Below are 14,376 nucleotides of genomic sequence, written 5' to 3'. Positions count from 1 at the left end.
CGATCCACATAGTCTTTAACACACAAATCAAATCAAACATTTTTTTTTATATCAAAAGAAAAAAATCAAATCAAACATCAAATATTAGAAAACCATATCCAGTATAATGTTGGTGGATGGTGGATACAAGGAGACAAGAAGAGATCACATCCTGTATAAAAAATTAAGCCCATAATACATAAATTTATTAGATGATAGATCAGAGTAACTACAAAAAGAATAGACACAACATAGCAGACTAGCAGCCAGGATTGATTGATCAAGACATGTAAGTGTACCGTATTCCCGTATTTTAGATGATCATCAGCTGATCAGCACTTTGAGAGAGATTCAGACAGATACATGAAAGACATTTCAGTTCATTAATTATACATTGCCAGGCCTAGCCTAGCTAGCACTACCAAGTATATATAATAACCTCATCAAAGTAACCATGTGATGAACATAATTCTACAATAAAGATGAAGAAGAAAGAAGAATAAAAAGGACACAAAGAAAAATATGGATCATCAGAAATGATAACCTATTTATATATTCTATTTTGTTGGAAGCCAAAAAGGATAAACCAGTTACCAGACCATATATAAGCATTGTACTTGGCCCTTTGGATGTTTTCATTCAATATATATATAATATATGAATTAATAGCTAAAACTAGAAGTCATGAGAGTGATACATAGATGGATGCTGATGATCATGACTACAATTACCACCTTGTGAAGAAGAAGACCCATGTCTATTGACAACATTACCTCTTTGATTCTGATGATGATCATGATCTTCATTCCCATCCATTTTACAACCTAACTGAGCTGCTGCACCAAGGTTCAAATAAACTAATCTCGAGTCAAGACCTAAGCTAAAGTTGCTGCTGTTGTTGTTGTTACTTCCACTACCATTGCTATTCAAATCGGTATTCCTGCTGTGCGGATAAATTTGAGTATTTGAAGAAGCATTCCCACCGCTAACACCACCATTACCGTCTTCGCGGGATAGAACAAGAGCTGCGGACTGAACGAGTTCGAGACAAAGCCTGAGCTTGTTAGGTTCAATGTGAGATAGCCCGGGAACAACACCTTTAAAAAGGAAATCCGAAGTAAGTGTTCGAAGGATATCTAATGGAGTAATCCCTTCGATGGTTCGAACATTCGGATCAGCATGATGATCAAGCAAAACAGCAACCATGTCAGGGCAAACCATTTCAGCTGCTAAATGCAAGGGAGTTTTACCAGCTGGACCTGCTTGGTAATTTACATCAGCCGCACCAAGTTCAAGTAAAGCTTTAACAACTTCTCTAGTACAATTTTCAACTGCATAATGTAATGCGAGCGCTTCATCAAGATTTAAGCCTTCACCCATCACCATTAACTTAACAAGTTCCACATCGGATGAATCTAGGGCTCGTCGCATGCGTCGTATTTTTTGATCTTCGAGATCAGCTGCGGCAGCTAATTCATACTGGTGCTGGTGATGGGAGCTGAAAGGAGAGCGGCGAGCAATTGGAGATTTCAAGCGAAGCTCATCGATCTTCGCAACTACGTCCATGGGCAGGTGTTTAGCTAGAACTTCAGGCGGGAGACCTGACTTGGCTACTAAATGTGAACATGTGGTCCAAAGTTGATGCATGTCTTGTTTTCTGGATGCTATTAAAACTTTCATAACATCCTCAATTGAAGCTTTCTCTACCATGCTTGCCAATTGCTTCTGTAGTAATCAAAACCAAAAGGATTAGCGCAAAAAAATTGAGTTTAACAGTGATGAGGGAGTGAGTATATACTGTATAAGATATTTTGTTTGAATAATGATCTAAATTATTAAATATACCAACTAATAATCCAATCATACAAAGTATGACCTAATTAACTATAAGAGGAAAGTTGAGTAACAGATAAGAAAAAAAATCTGGTGATGATTACTGTTTATACCAAGATCTAAATTAAGCAAAAAGTAGAGAAAAGATTGAAACCCCAATTTGAGAAACTCAAAAAAAAAACAAAGACTACTTGTAGAATCAAAATATCAATTACCTAAAATATTGAAACCTAAAATAAGTCGGTGAATCAGAAGAGGAAAGAAACAAAGACAAAATCTAAGTGAGAAAAGGCCTTAAAGAAATGTATATACCAAAGAAACAAGATGTATTAAACCTGCTAAATCACACTAGACTTTTTAGATCCTTCCATAACTTGATTGAATAATTTGTAACGAAAAATCAAAGTACCTGAGTAAGCAATGTAAGTTGTTCAACACCAAAAGATCTAGCGGCAGAGAGAGTATCAAGAGCAAGATCGACGGCTGAAGTACAATGTGTATGCCAACAACCTCTTTCACCACAGTTAGTTCTTGGTTCATGTTTTTGAGGAACAATTGAAACTTGACCACTATATAAGTACTGTAACATTAACAAAAATACTTCATAGCCAACTGAATTCACTGGTATGACTACTTGTTGCTGTGTTGAATTACCTGCCCTAATATTATTATTTGCTGATGATGATGAAGATGGTGAACAACCAGATTTATTAATATTATTATCTGATAGTCCTCCTCCAGCTGATGGTGATGATGGTGATGATGATGAGTCTTGTCCACAAAAGAATTTCCTGAAAAATAAACTTCTTGCTGCTAAAATACACCGATGTGCATGAACAAGTCTACCTTCTACACTGAAAGTTACATCACTGAAAGCTTGACCGTTTATGAGTAAGTTCAAGTAATCTAGAGAAAGAGACTTAAATGAGTCTTCAAGACTCATTTCTATGATTTTTCAGATATATGAGGGGGACTAGGTTTGTTTTTTTTTTCACTGATTCTGTGGAATTTTGATGATTGTACAGGTTAAGCAGACATGCGGTGTAGGATTAGGTCATGAGAAGAAGAAGAAGAAAAAGAAGAAGGCATCGATCTATATTTCTGCATATCTTTGTTCTTCTTCTTCTGCTTCTTTCTTTCTCTCTTTATTTCATGGGGTTTCTTGATTATGTGTGGTTTTGGCAAGATATTTAGGAGGAGAGAGAGAAAGAGACAAGGGAGAGTGATATGAAGAGACTAGACAGGGAGAGAAAGAAAAAGAGAGCAATTTGGGTGGCTGTGCTGGGCGGCTGAGCTATTTAAATAAGGGGCAACAAGTAATTAATCAAAATTTTGTAAAAACAAAAGATAAAGAAATGTTTCTTGGAAAGTGTCCTTGTTTTTATGGTGCTATATAGTAGTATTAAATGTAAATGCCACCTGCAATTTGAATTTGGTAATGTTATCATGGACAGTTGAATTTTGAATAACTGACCACAGGACTCAAAAATTATGCAGCATGTGTTAAACTGCAACTGCCAGATCAGTTTTATAATTCTAATTCTATCCATGGACGCTGCTCAGATTAGATTTGAATGAGACTTTTTTCCCTTGGATTTTGAATAACGTACGTCAGAAGAAAAAAAGAAGAGAAAAATAATCCTAAATGGCAATATATTCGGAGAAGTGAATCGGGAACGAAAGCAGTGGTGCTATCGTAGGACAAGCTCAAAACTTTGGGAAGTAATCTACAAGTGTTTCTATTTTTTAATTTTTTTTATGTAAGTCATCATTGTCGTTGGATTTCTATTCATCCTAACTAAGTCAGATAATAATTTATTTATTTACCTTTTCCTAGTTATCACCTTAATCTTTTACATCATTTTCTAGGTTCGTCTAGTTCGGTTCTGGTTATTATTCTCAAGTATCTTGGGATTTGATTCTATAACACACTTCAAGTTCGTCCAGTTTGATCCAATATCGTTACAATGTTTTAAGGCTCGTCGTGTCCGGTTTAAAATCGTTATGCCGCTTTCAGAATCGTCAAACCGTTCATCCTCCCCACCAAGAAGTTCCAGAGACTTTTAGATCTTTTTTCATATGAGATAACTGTCACCTAACATTAAACTAGTCGGTAACCAAGTTGGGGACACTTTATAGATTTTCAGAAAAATGAATTCAAATGGAGGTACTTTACAAAATTCTCCTAAAAGTTTGTCATGTAAGGCAGCGGATTTGGAAGTATTCCATTGATTTTTTTTTGTAATCGCTATTGAAGTCCATGAACCTAACTAACCTCAAAAACCGTCTTGCAATGTTAGATTGCCCAAGGCTTATTAACTGCAAAATCTTAAACTTCTTATAACTATGTGAGACTAATCTCAACGCGCTCCCTCACGTCTAGTCTCATTGTGTGTAACACACATGGACATTATATCAGGTGACGCGAAAGCAAAGTGTAGTCAAGTGACTCGTCACAAATTACCTTCTCTGATACCATATTGGAGTCTATATGGCACAATATATAACATCTCTTAAAATATCCCACAATGTAAAAGTGAAAGGTATTTTAAAGAATTGCCAATGTTTGAAACACCATGCGATATTTTCAACTATGAGAAATCAATTAATGACAGAAAATGTTGCATGGCATTGTTTAAAACTCCGCTCTGATCTAGCTATAACATCTTTTTTTTTTTTTGGAAATAAGATAGATTGTTGAAAAAAAGACTTTGTTGATCTTTCGGTTCAGTCTCATTTAATACTAACTAATAATGAGTTGTTCTTCCGATAACTGAATCTGTTGGATTAACTTCATATGTAACTGATACAAGGTTCTTATTTAGATTACATATATCATGAGCTTTGACTATGTCAGAAGCTATAGTAGGAACTGCAAATAAAGGTGCATAGTTTGTCCATGATACTGCAGTAGCTTCCTTTCTTCCCTTATTTACCAATAAATCTGCTACTTTATCTGCCTTTCTATCTTACATATTGAAAACCCAAAAAAATGGGGTCTTTATTTCTTCTAAAATTGCTAAACGTTGCCACTGGATAGATGATTATTTGCCTTGGATACGCTTTTCAATTCGGTCGAATGGCATATTTAGTTTAGCCTTTTCTCATTTTTACCGCAGTACCTTATGTTGCAAACATACAATTTTACATTACCCATTGAGATGCTCCAATGGCATTCAAATGAACTTGCACAAAATCTTCAAAACATTATTTAGATTAGTTTCCATAATAGAGATTAGATTAGCCTTTTAGAGCTAGCACTATGGAGGGGTTCATCCCCTCCCTATCCCTTAAAAACACAAAAAAAAACAAGTGTTATGGTCTCTCAAATCCCTACTCATGTAGGGATATTCACAGGAATCCCTACATGGAGGATCACATCTGATCCCGTTTATAGGGAAGGGAAATCATACGGTTACTCAGTTGCCGTATTTTTTACACTTTACGGCTAATCAGTAGCCGTAACATTTTTTCTGGTTTTTAAGGTTTTACCTTAAAATTTTCCATTTCACTCTTCTTCTTTTTTTTACTAAAACTCCTTTTTTTACCTATTATATCTCTTTTTTACCTATTATATTTCTTTTTTTTATCATAGAATATTTTCTTTTACCCACATAAATAAATTCTCATAAAAAAAATCTGAAAAGAAAAATACGGCTAATCAGTAGTCGTTTGGCACTATTCATACAACTACTCAGTAGCCGTTGCATGTAGAAAAAGAAAAAGATCAGGAGACCATAGTGAAGTTGGCTTCCTTGTACTATCCTTCCCTACATATGAGGGATAGGGAAGGGATAAGAGCCACCATAATGATAGCTCTTAAAGTTTCTAGTTCAAAAAAAATGTGGGAGAAAGGAAACCAAAGAATAGCTTCTTTTTATGGATTACTAAAAGATGGTCTTTTAGCAAATTACAGGCTATGTTTTTCTGTTTCAAAAAAATAAAAAAAGGTATGTGTTTTGTTTCCATGTACGGTTGTGGTTAACTTCGTATGTACACACATATGTTTGTCAATCAGTCAATCACATAAACCAACTCTCTTATCAACAGTGAAAACAAAGTCACCTTTTGTTGGTTCTTTATCGCAAATTCTTTGAAAATGTACAAAACAGTCCTAGTATTAGGACCCGTTTCACAAAAGCATCCTACTGTTACAAATTATTAATAAAGTGATCATACTTCGGTTAAAAAGAGAGTTAAGTGGTGACTCACAGTTAAATGTGATAATGAAATTATCTATCTGTCCTTCATATTTATCCCTCTATACACAATTTTAACTAGTGCTTTTATTATAATCTTTTGACGGTGGTGCTATTTGTAGGTGGTGGCGGTGCCGCTTACATATCGTCACACCGCATTCGGGATCGTAAAACCGCATTCAGGTTCGTTACGCCGTATTCAGGATCGTTACACCGCATTCACCCAAACGGTTCACCGTTTCCCCTTCGGGGTTTAACAGAGATTCTTAAGCTTCCATCACCATCACCACCGCTTCATCACCACCACTTCAACCAATTAGTTAACTAGGAAGGGTATTTTGAGGGAGGGTACTTTCGGAAAAGATAATACCGTTTTATTCAAAAGTGTTAAATCGGATGGAAAAAACTATTTTATAAATAATTACAAAAATATGATCATTTTATGATCCGATTATAAAAAATATGATCATTCTGTAATTGGCCCTAAATTCTTACCCGTATCTCTCTTAAACTTGAGATGATTTCATTCTAAAATAAAAATAACACTGTCGAAATGAAATCTTGGAGTGGCTGGACTGTAATTCAGCAGCAGACAAAAGTCATTCTCAGACATCTTTGATTACAGAAGAAATTATGAATGAGGAAATGGGAATGAGAGAGACACGAGTGTATGTTGCTTGTGTCGTCCAAATCAATGGCCAGTTCAACTGTGTGTTACGGGACGGGACGAATACACTTGCAGACTTGCTATATCCTCCGTTTATATACATGCACCAGCTTATATACACTATACACTTTTTTGAAAACACAAAATACACTACACATGCAAACTTTTATTGGATTCTGACTAGAACACCACCAGGTCCCACCAGATTAGAGATTAAATAATGGCTTGCGAGCCACTGAGAAAATGACACGTAATCAATGGCGCCCAAAAATGCATCAAAAAATGTTTTAAAAATAAGCAATTACTGAGCCGATTTTTATACTATTTGGAAAACAAGGTTTAAAAGTTAAAACTGCATGTGACATGGAGAATTTTTCAGAAAGAAATGAACGATAATACAAAGAAAGTTTAACGAAAAGAGTTGTATAAGAGGAAGATGGAAGAGAAAGCAAATCAAACTGATTTTACAAGAGATTCGTTAAATGTGAAAGGGTTAGCTCAATCCCCAGTAAATTTGGAATATTGGAAAGAGGGAGTTTCCATATCCCATATTCTATTTTATCGACCTAAAAGAGAAGAATTCCAACTCTTATCCGTGAAAAGAATTTCTTACTCTATCTGTTTTGTCTGGGCATGACATATGCACCAAAACTCTATTTGTATCGGTGGTTCCACCGTTCGTGGCAGTGGCAAATCGAGATCAACAGAGTAGCTTGTGTTGGAAAATTTAGGCTGACCGAGAAGATGAAGCACTAAGTGAAATGTGCATCTCTGGCTTTAAGGTTCGATTAAGATTTTTTCGACAATTATTTTGACCTTCCCAATAAATTGGCAACTACGTATATGAAATATTGTCTTCATGATACAATGAAGCCCTGTAACAACGTCATTGGATGCAATGTTCACATCTTTGACCCAACCAAGAACACATAATGATAAGGTTCTAATGACGCTTAGAAAAGAAAAAAACATAAAGTATTTGATGTTATTTATACATGAATGAAAATTAATCATTACTACTAATCATAGAGGACTCATAACTATTGGAGATGCCTCTTCATTTCCAATAGAAATCAACAGTGTTTAATGAGAATGGATGTTTCTTATATGAACCATCACACCCTTTGAAGATGCATGCCTCTTCATCTCCAACTAACATCCATCGTGTCTATTCGACACAAGACGCTCGCATGTCATAGCGAAAACCAAAAACGAAAACTGTTATATTTTCTATGTTATTGAAAATATCCAACAGTTTGATGGCAGTACTTTTTGTTCTTGAGGATCAAAGTGCAATAGGAGAATCTTGTTCTTATAGCTAAGTTAGAATATTGGTGAATAGAATTAAAGGAATCTATTTCCCTTTTCAATAAAGAGGAAAGATCCCTTCACACTTTTATTATCACACTATCTCACACGTTGGACGTTATTTTTGTAAATAAAAACCGAACCGTAACGGATTTGCAGCTAATATTTTGAGGATATGTTCCTCTTACCAAGTTGTACATGCCTACCAAAAATGAGCTCATTCCGAAATATAAAACCTTACAATCTACTGGTCTTAATTTCGATGGCCAGAAATCCGCAGATTTTCAGTGACTCATTTTCAAAGTAGTAGATGATGGTGTTATCCGTCTCGGAATATACACATTTTTGGTAGGAAAGTAGATCTATGTAATATTAACATATCCCCAAAATATTAACTTCAATTCCGTTACAGTTTGATTTTAATGCGCAAAAATGACGTCCAACGCGTGAGATAGTGTGATAATAAAAGTGTGAGGGATCCCTCCTCAATGGGGATTGAAATATCTCAAATTTCCTTAATTTTAGCTATTTCCCCAAATTTTATGAGTTAGTTCTAATGGAAACACGACTTACACAGAGGAGTATTTATAAAAAATTATGTAGATATTCAGTAATTTTTAAAAATTTATGGGGGCCGATAAATATTTTTGACACTATATATGCTAAAAGATATATGGGTGTTTTGATGATTTAAATTTTTACCGGGGCCTACGACCCCACATGCCTCCCTTGGAATAGCCCCCCTGGGAGGTATAAAGTAATTAATGTGTGGGTTAGAATCATAGATTTAAGCTTAGTTTGGTATTGCTGCAACTTTTGTAAAAGCACTTTTCTGTTGTGCGTTGATGTGTTGTGTTATGAGAAAAAAGCCGTTAGACGTTTGGTAAAAAAATAATTAAAGTTAAAGCTGATTAAAAAAGCAATCAAAGTGTGTTTGATAAAATATAAGATTCAACCATTGTTGTTGTAGCAAATGACAAAAACAGACATATCTCTGAAAATAGTTTAATTCAACTTTGTTGGGGTTAAAAATAATTAATTTTTTACTATTAAATATAAATATATATAATATTAAATTTACTAATTGTCACAATTATTATGATTATTAAAAAAATTATTTTAGTTAGCCACTTTTTAATATATATATATATATATATATATAATTTTCAAACAAAAAATCAAACTAAAATAAAGTAATTATTTAATATTTGTTTTTATTTTTATTATTAACAAATTAAGTGAAATGGTATATAAATTAGATTGAAAATAAAAAGTAATAATATTTAGAACAAAATATAAGAAATAAAAAATCAATTGTATTTAAATTTAAGGGTAATTGTTGTCATTTATAAAATTAAATAGTGATAAAAAGATAAACAAGCATTAAATTTAGGTGGGACCAAAGCTTATGTTTTTGTAGCTTTTAAAAGCTCCTCCACCCCAGTTTTTAAAAGTTGAGGAATTTTGAAAGTGCTTTGGATAAAAAGCGCTTTAGTTTTTTTTACCAAACACTAATTTCAAAAATTATTGACATATATAGGTTTTGAAAGTGCTTTTGTAAAAAAAAAAAGCATTACTAAACCCAGCCTAATCATTGTGTGGAGACTTGTTGAAAATAATATGTATGATTTTTTTGTTGAGCAACATTTGGAGCCTACTTTGCAATGTTGGGTACGGGGAATTCATAAATCCTCACACTAAAAGTGGAACATAACTGCTCTTCAAAACTACTTCACTCAAGATCAAATTGAGAAAATTCTGAAATAAGGCCTTCAATACAACATTAAGACAAAACCAAATGGTCTTTAACTAGTACCGATCATTTTACAGTGAATTCAACTTATAAAGCTATTCTCGGCAGCAACATTCAAAATATTGCAAGTCTGGAGAAAAAATCCCAAGTTCTAGTTAAGTATATTAAAAACGCGAGGGTATAACAACAACACCCAATATTTCGTTCGGCAATCTGCATGGACTAAATTCCAATATAATTCCGAGAGCACCAACTTAAAAGTGAGACTCAATCAAGAAAGTTATATCAAAGAGCTTTATCTCTTTCTCAATACAATCAGTAAAATCAACTAGATAGAAATCCGTGAGACCGATTGATATGAAAATAACTCGGATGGTACCAACGACCAATGTCCGAGTGTCAATCAAGTTATATCCAACAAACAAGGTCGGATTTATCAACCGTGATTGAACTACGCACAACCTGTGATATTTCAATTATATAAACAAATATAATGCGGAAAAGAAATAACACAATCACCAGAAATTTTGTTAACGAGGAAACCGCAAATGCAGAAAAACCCCGGGACCTAGTCCATATTTGAACACCACACTGTATTAAGCCGCTACAGACTCTATCCTACTACAAGTTAACTTCAGACTGGAATGTAGTTGAACCCTAACCAAGTCTCACACCGATTAAGGTACATTCGCGTTCCCTACGCCTCTTGAATCCCAGTAAAACTCTGCGCACGTGATTCTCTTAGCTTATCTCACCCACAACTAAGAGTTGCTACGACCCAAAGTCGAAGACTTATAAACAAATATCTCTCCCACAGATATGTCTATTCTGGTTTTGTTTACGTATTTAGATAAATCAAGGTGAACGGGAAACTCAACTAATAATCCGGTCTTATACTCCCGAAGAGCAGCGTAGAAATATTAGTCACTTCACAATAACCTAACTGATTAACAAAAGAAGTTATTGTGGAATCATAAGAGTCTGAGACGAAGAACTGTTGTGATAACTTTTTATATCTTACCTATCGGAGATAAATCTCGAGAAAATCTTAGAGAAGATTAAACTCAATATGATAGAAAAAACAAGATCAGAATACACAACTACATAGAAAATGGAGTTCCAATCTCCCTGGTTGCGTCAGTGCTAGAATCGAGTCTGAATTGGTTTCTTGTAATGTTTAACTTAGCCTTTTCGCTTGCTTTAGTGTTATTCTTTTTTTTTCTTTCAAAAAAAAGAAAAGTCATATTTCTAGGTTTAATGTCTCTCGAATGGTACAACGGTCTATCATCTTCAATTTGGAGATAATTTAATTGTTTTGCTAGATGAAAATAAGGATAAGGTGGCAAACATAACAATTATTATCCTTCTTGGTTTTGAAGTGATCTCTTGTTTTAACGTGAACTTCAAAAGAAGTGTTATAATAGGAATGAGAGATATGCATAATAAAGAAACTTGTGCTACTTCTTTTGGCTATTGCTCAACTCAAGTGCCAATTAATTAACTTCGCATTCTATTAGGTTCTAGTTAAAGTGCACATCCGTTAGGGATGCTATAATTCAGCAAAAGCTTTCAGCTTGGAAGATGACATTTCTGTCTAAAGGAGGTAGTCTAATCATTAAAAAAAGTAGGAAATACCAATTGGTCCTACAAATAATATATTAGAGAGACTCTAGTCCAATTGACCTAGTCAATTGTCTGATTGGTCCTATTTGGTAATATAAACTATAGTTTGGTCCTAAAAATTATAGTTTGGTCCTAGGGTGATGTCATGGATGATGTAAATGTCATCTTGTAGTGGCAGAAATACCCTTTTGGATAAGGACCATATATATAGTCAAAAAGTAAGAGAAAAAGAATCATTCTCAGATTTACTTTCTCTCTCCTATATTTTCAGATCTAGAATTTCTCTCTCTCTTTTTCTTTTTTATTTTCTTCCTGCTAGTGATGAAGAAGATGAAGATGATGATGAATGATTCTCTCTTCTCTCTATTTTTTTCTCTGCTAGTGATGAAGAAGATGAACGATGATAATGATGAATACGATGAAGTTTTGCATTTTTTTTTTGATGTTTTGCTTCTGTTTTGATGATGAAGACGGTGAGGTTGAAGATTCTGCTGCTATTTATGATGATGATGAACCTTTATCATCTTACATGCTTGGGTAAGTTTCGGATCTACAAAAGAAGATGAAGATGATGGAGTTCATTTCTGGAATGAACTCTGGTTTGTGATGAAGATTTTGATATTTTTTCGTCTGTTGTTGCTGCTGATGATGGAGATGATGAAGATAAGTTGTTGTTGTTGATGAAGAAGATGAAGATGACGGAGTTCATTTCAGGAATGAACTCTGGTTTGTGATGAAGATTTTGATGTTTTTTCTTGATGAACATAGATTTATGTTTTTCTTCATCGTTGTTGCTGCTATTGTTGAAGATGATGAATTTGATGAAGTTCATTCTTGAAATGAACTCTGTTTTCTTTTGAAGATGATGATGAAAACGATGTAGATGATGAAGACGAGGATAGATTTATGTTGAAGATGACGATGAAGACGATAGCTCTTGATTTTTTGATGTTTGTTGCTCGTGTTGAATATCTTGAATTTGATGTTGTTGTTGATGATGAAGAAGAAGAAAACGATGACGACGATTTCATGGATCTGTTGCTGCTGCTGTAGACAACGAAGATGATGCTACTGCAGTTCATTTCTACGAATGAACTCTGATTTTTATGGATTTTTTTGTGTGTGTTCATGTAAATAATGAACTCTGTTTTTTTAGGTTTTTATATGGAGTTCATTTCTGGAATGAACTCTGTTTTTTTAGGTGATTATACAGAGTTCATTTCTGGAATGAACTCTGTTTTTTTAGGTGATTATATGGAGTTTATTTCTGGGAATGAACTCTGGTTTTTTAGGTTTTTTATATGGAGTTCATTTCTGGAATGAAATCTGGTTTTTTTTTTTATGTTTTATATGGAGTTCATTTCTGGAATGAACTCTGTTTTCTTAGGTTTTTATATGGAGTTCATTTATGGAATGAACTCTGGTTTTTTTATGTTTTATATGGAGTTAATTTCTGGAATGAACTCGGTTTTCTTAGGTTTTTATATGGAGTTCATTTCTGGAATGAACTCTGGTTTTCTTAAGTTTTTATATGGAGTTCATTTTCTGGAATGAACTCTGGTTTTTAGGTGATTTCTGAAAAAATAAGTAGAAATTAACAGGAGTTCATTTTGACGAATGAACTGCTACAAAAAATAAGTAAAAATTAACCCGGAAGGGTACTTTTGTCGATTTAATATTTTTAAATAATTATGGACCAAACAGTAAAGGCGTTTGACCAGAGGACTAAATTGATATGGACACACCTAAAAAGTACCAAACGATTATTTTCCCTTAAAAAAAGTGTGCTAGTTATCTTACCAATTTATTATCTCATTACGTTCCAGATGCCGACCCGTTTCGGTTTCCAAATATTAGGAAGGAATCATTCGATCTTTTTTTAGGGATTCCACTGCAATTAAGAAGAAAAGTAGTTGCACGGTCTAAGATTGTTATGTTAAAGACCATAGGTAGCATTAGTGTAAATAATTTAAAAATTGTGAAATTCAGCACTTTACATTTATTCTAAATTGATTAAAAGATATGGCTCTAAAAAAAATACTTTTTAGATGCAAATTATCCAACAAAAAAAAATCTGGTTGTAATGATGATTCTTTCTTCCCTAATATATCTCACACAAATGTCAAATATAGTTTGCAAGTTGGTATCTTAAATACCAAGAATTTAGTTCAAACTACTACAAGATGATTGTGAAGAATGATGCTAATATTCGATCCCGAAGAATACAAGGATCGAGTCTTTAAAATAATCTTTTCGATACACCCCTTATCAGTGTATGGATAGCCATCTCTCGAGCACAGGTTGAGGTTCGGCCTCAATGGGAAAATGGAACACCTAACAACGCATCTTCACATAGCAAGAACTATGAGATCACCCCAGAATGAAAGGGGTGACGGAGGGATCGTACCATTCGAGTTTTTTTTTCATCCTTTTCCCTGCAGGTTTGAAAAAGGATCCTAGAGTGTCTAGGCTTGGTCCATGAGGGTCTCTTAACTCCTTATTTTTTCTTCTTGTCAGAGTTATTTCGCAAAGACTCTGTTTTTTCCTCTTTTTGGATGGTGAATATTTATATTTATCAGAACATGAAGTGTAAATCAAACCCATGTTTGAATTGAAATTGAGATAATTCCTCTCTCTCATTTTTCTAATTGAATAGATTTATTTCTTTATTGTTTTGGCTTAACCAGGTATCATAAGGTGAAATGTCTCGGCTAGGTGGGATAGCCGAGCCAAAAAAAGAAAGTAAAAAGGAACACTTTTAAGTAGGACTTAATCCAAATGGTGGAATGAAATTGATTCCTACTTCAGGCATTTGATCTCCTGTCTTAGTTAAGAGGGGTCATGAAAAGAAGAGGTTCCAAATCACGATCAATTCCTTTTTCAATTTTTGCTGCAGTTGCACGAGCTCTTCCGGCATGCCATAAATGACCCACAAACACGAAGAATCCTAGAACAAAACGAGAGGTAGCTAACCAACTCCTAAGAGAAACATAATTGACTGCATTGATTTCAGT

At 34.1% G+C, this 14,376-nt stretch overlaps 1 protein-coding gene across 1 annotated transcript; it reads right to left on the bottom strand.

The window, feature by feature from the left end:
• Positions 1-486: 486 nt before the first annotated feature.
• On the bottom strand, positions 487-3,039 carry LOC113307783 (regulatory protein NPR5-like). Its single transcript, XM_026556232.1, has 2 exons — positions 2,222-3,039; positions 487-1,704 (listed from the first exon to the last, which is right to left on the bottom strand). Exons 1-2 carry the CDS (start codon positions 2,753-2,755, stop codon positions 655-657), a joined length of 1,584 nt encoding a protein of 527 aa, XP_026412017.1. The 5' UTR covers positions 2,756-3,039; the 3' UTR covers positions 487-654.
• Positions 3,040-14,376: the final 11,337 nt, after the last annotated feature.

This window comes from Papaver somniferum, chromosome 9, assembly GCF_003573695.1.
Source record: "Papaver somniferum cultivar HN1 chromosome 9, ASM357369v1, whole genome shotgun sequence".
Classification (NCBI taxonomy): domain Eukaryota; kingdom Viridiplantae; phylum Streptophyta; class Magnoliopsida; order Ranunculales; family Papaveraceae; genus Papaver; species Papaver somniferum.
The sequence above is the reverse complement of the archived record's forward strand: the minus strand, read 5'-3'. Positions and strand labels throughout refer to the sequence as shown.

Bases quoted from the DNA above. Each gene is read 5' to 3' on its own strand.
- LOC113307783 (XM_026556232.1), bottom strand. From the start codon at position 2,755: ATGAGTCTTGAAGACTCATTTAAGTCTCTTTCTCTAGATTACTTGAAC. The intron at 1,705-2,221 runs GTACTTTGATTT...TGATTACTACAG, and splicing joins AACTTACATTGCTTACTCAG to AAGCAATTGGCAAGCATGGT.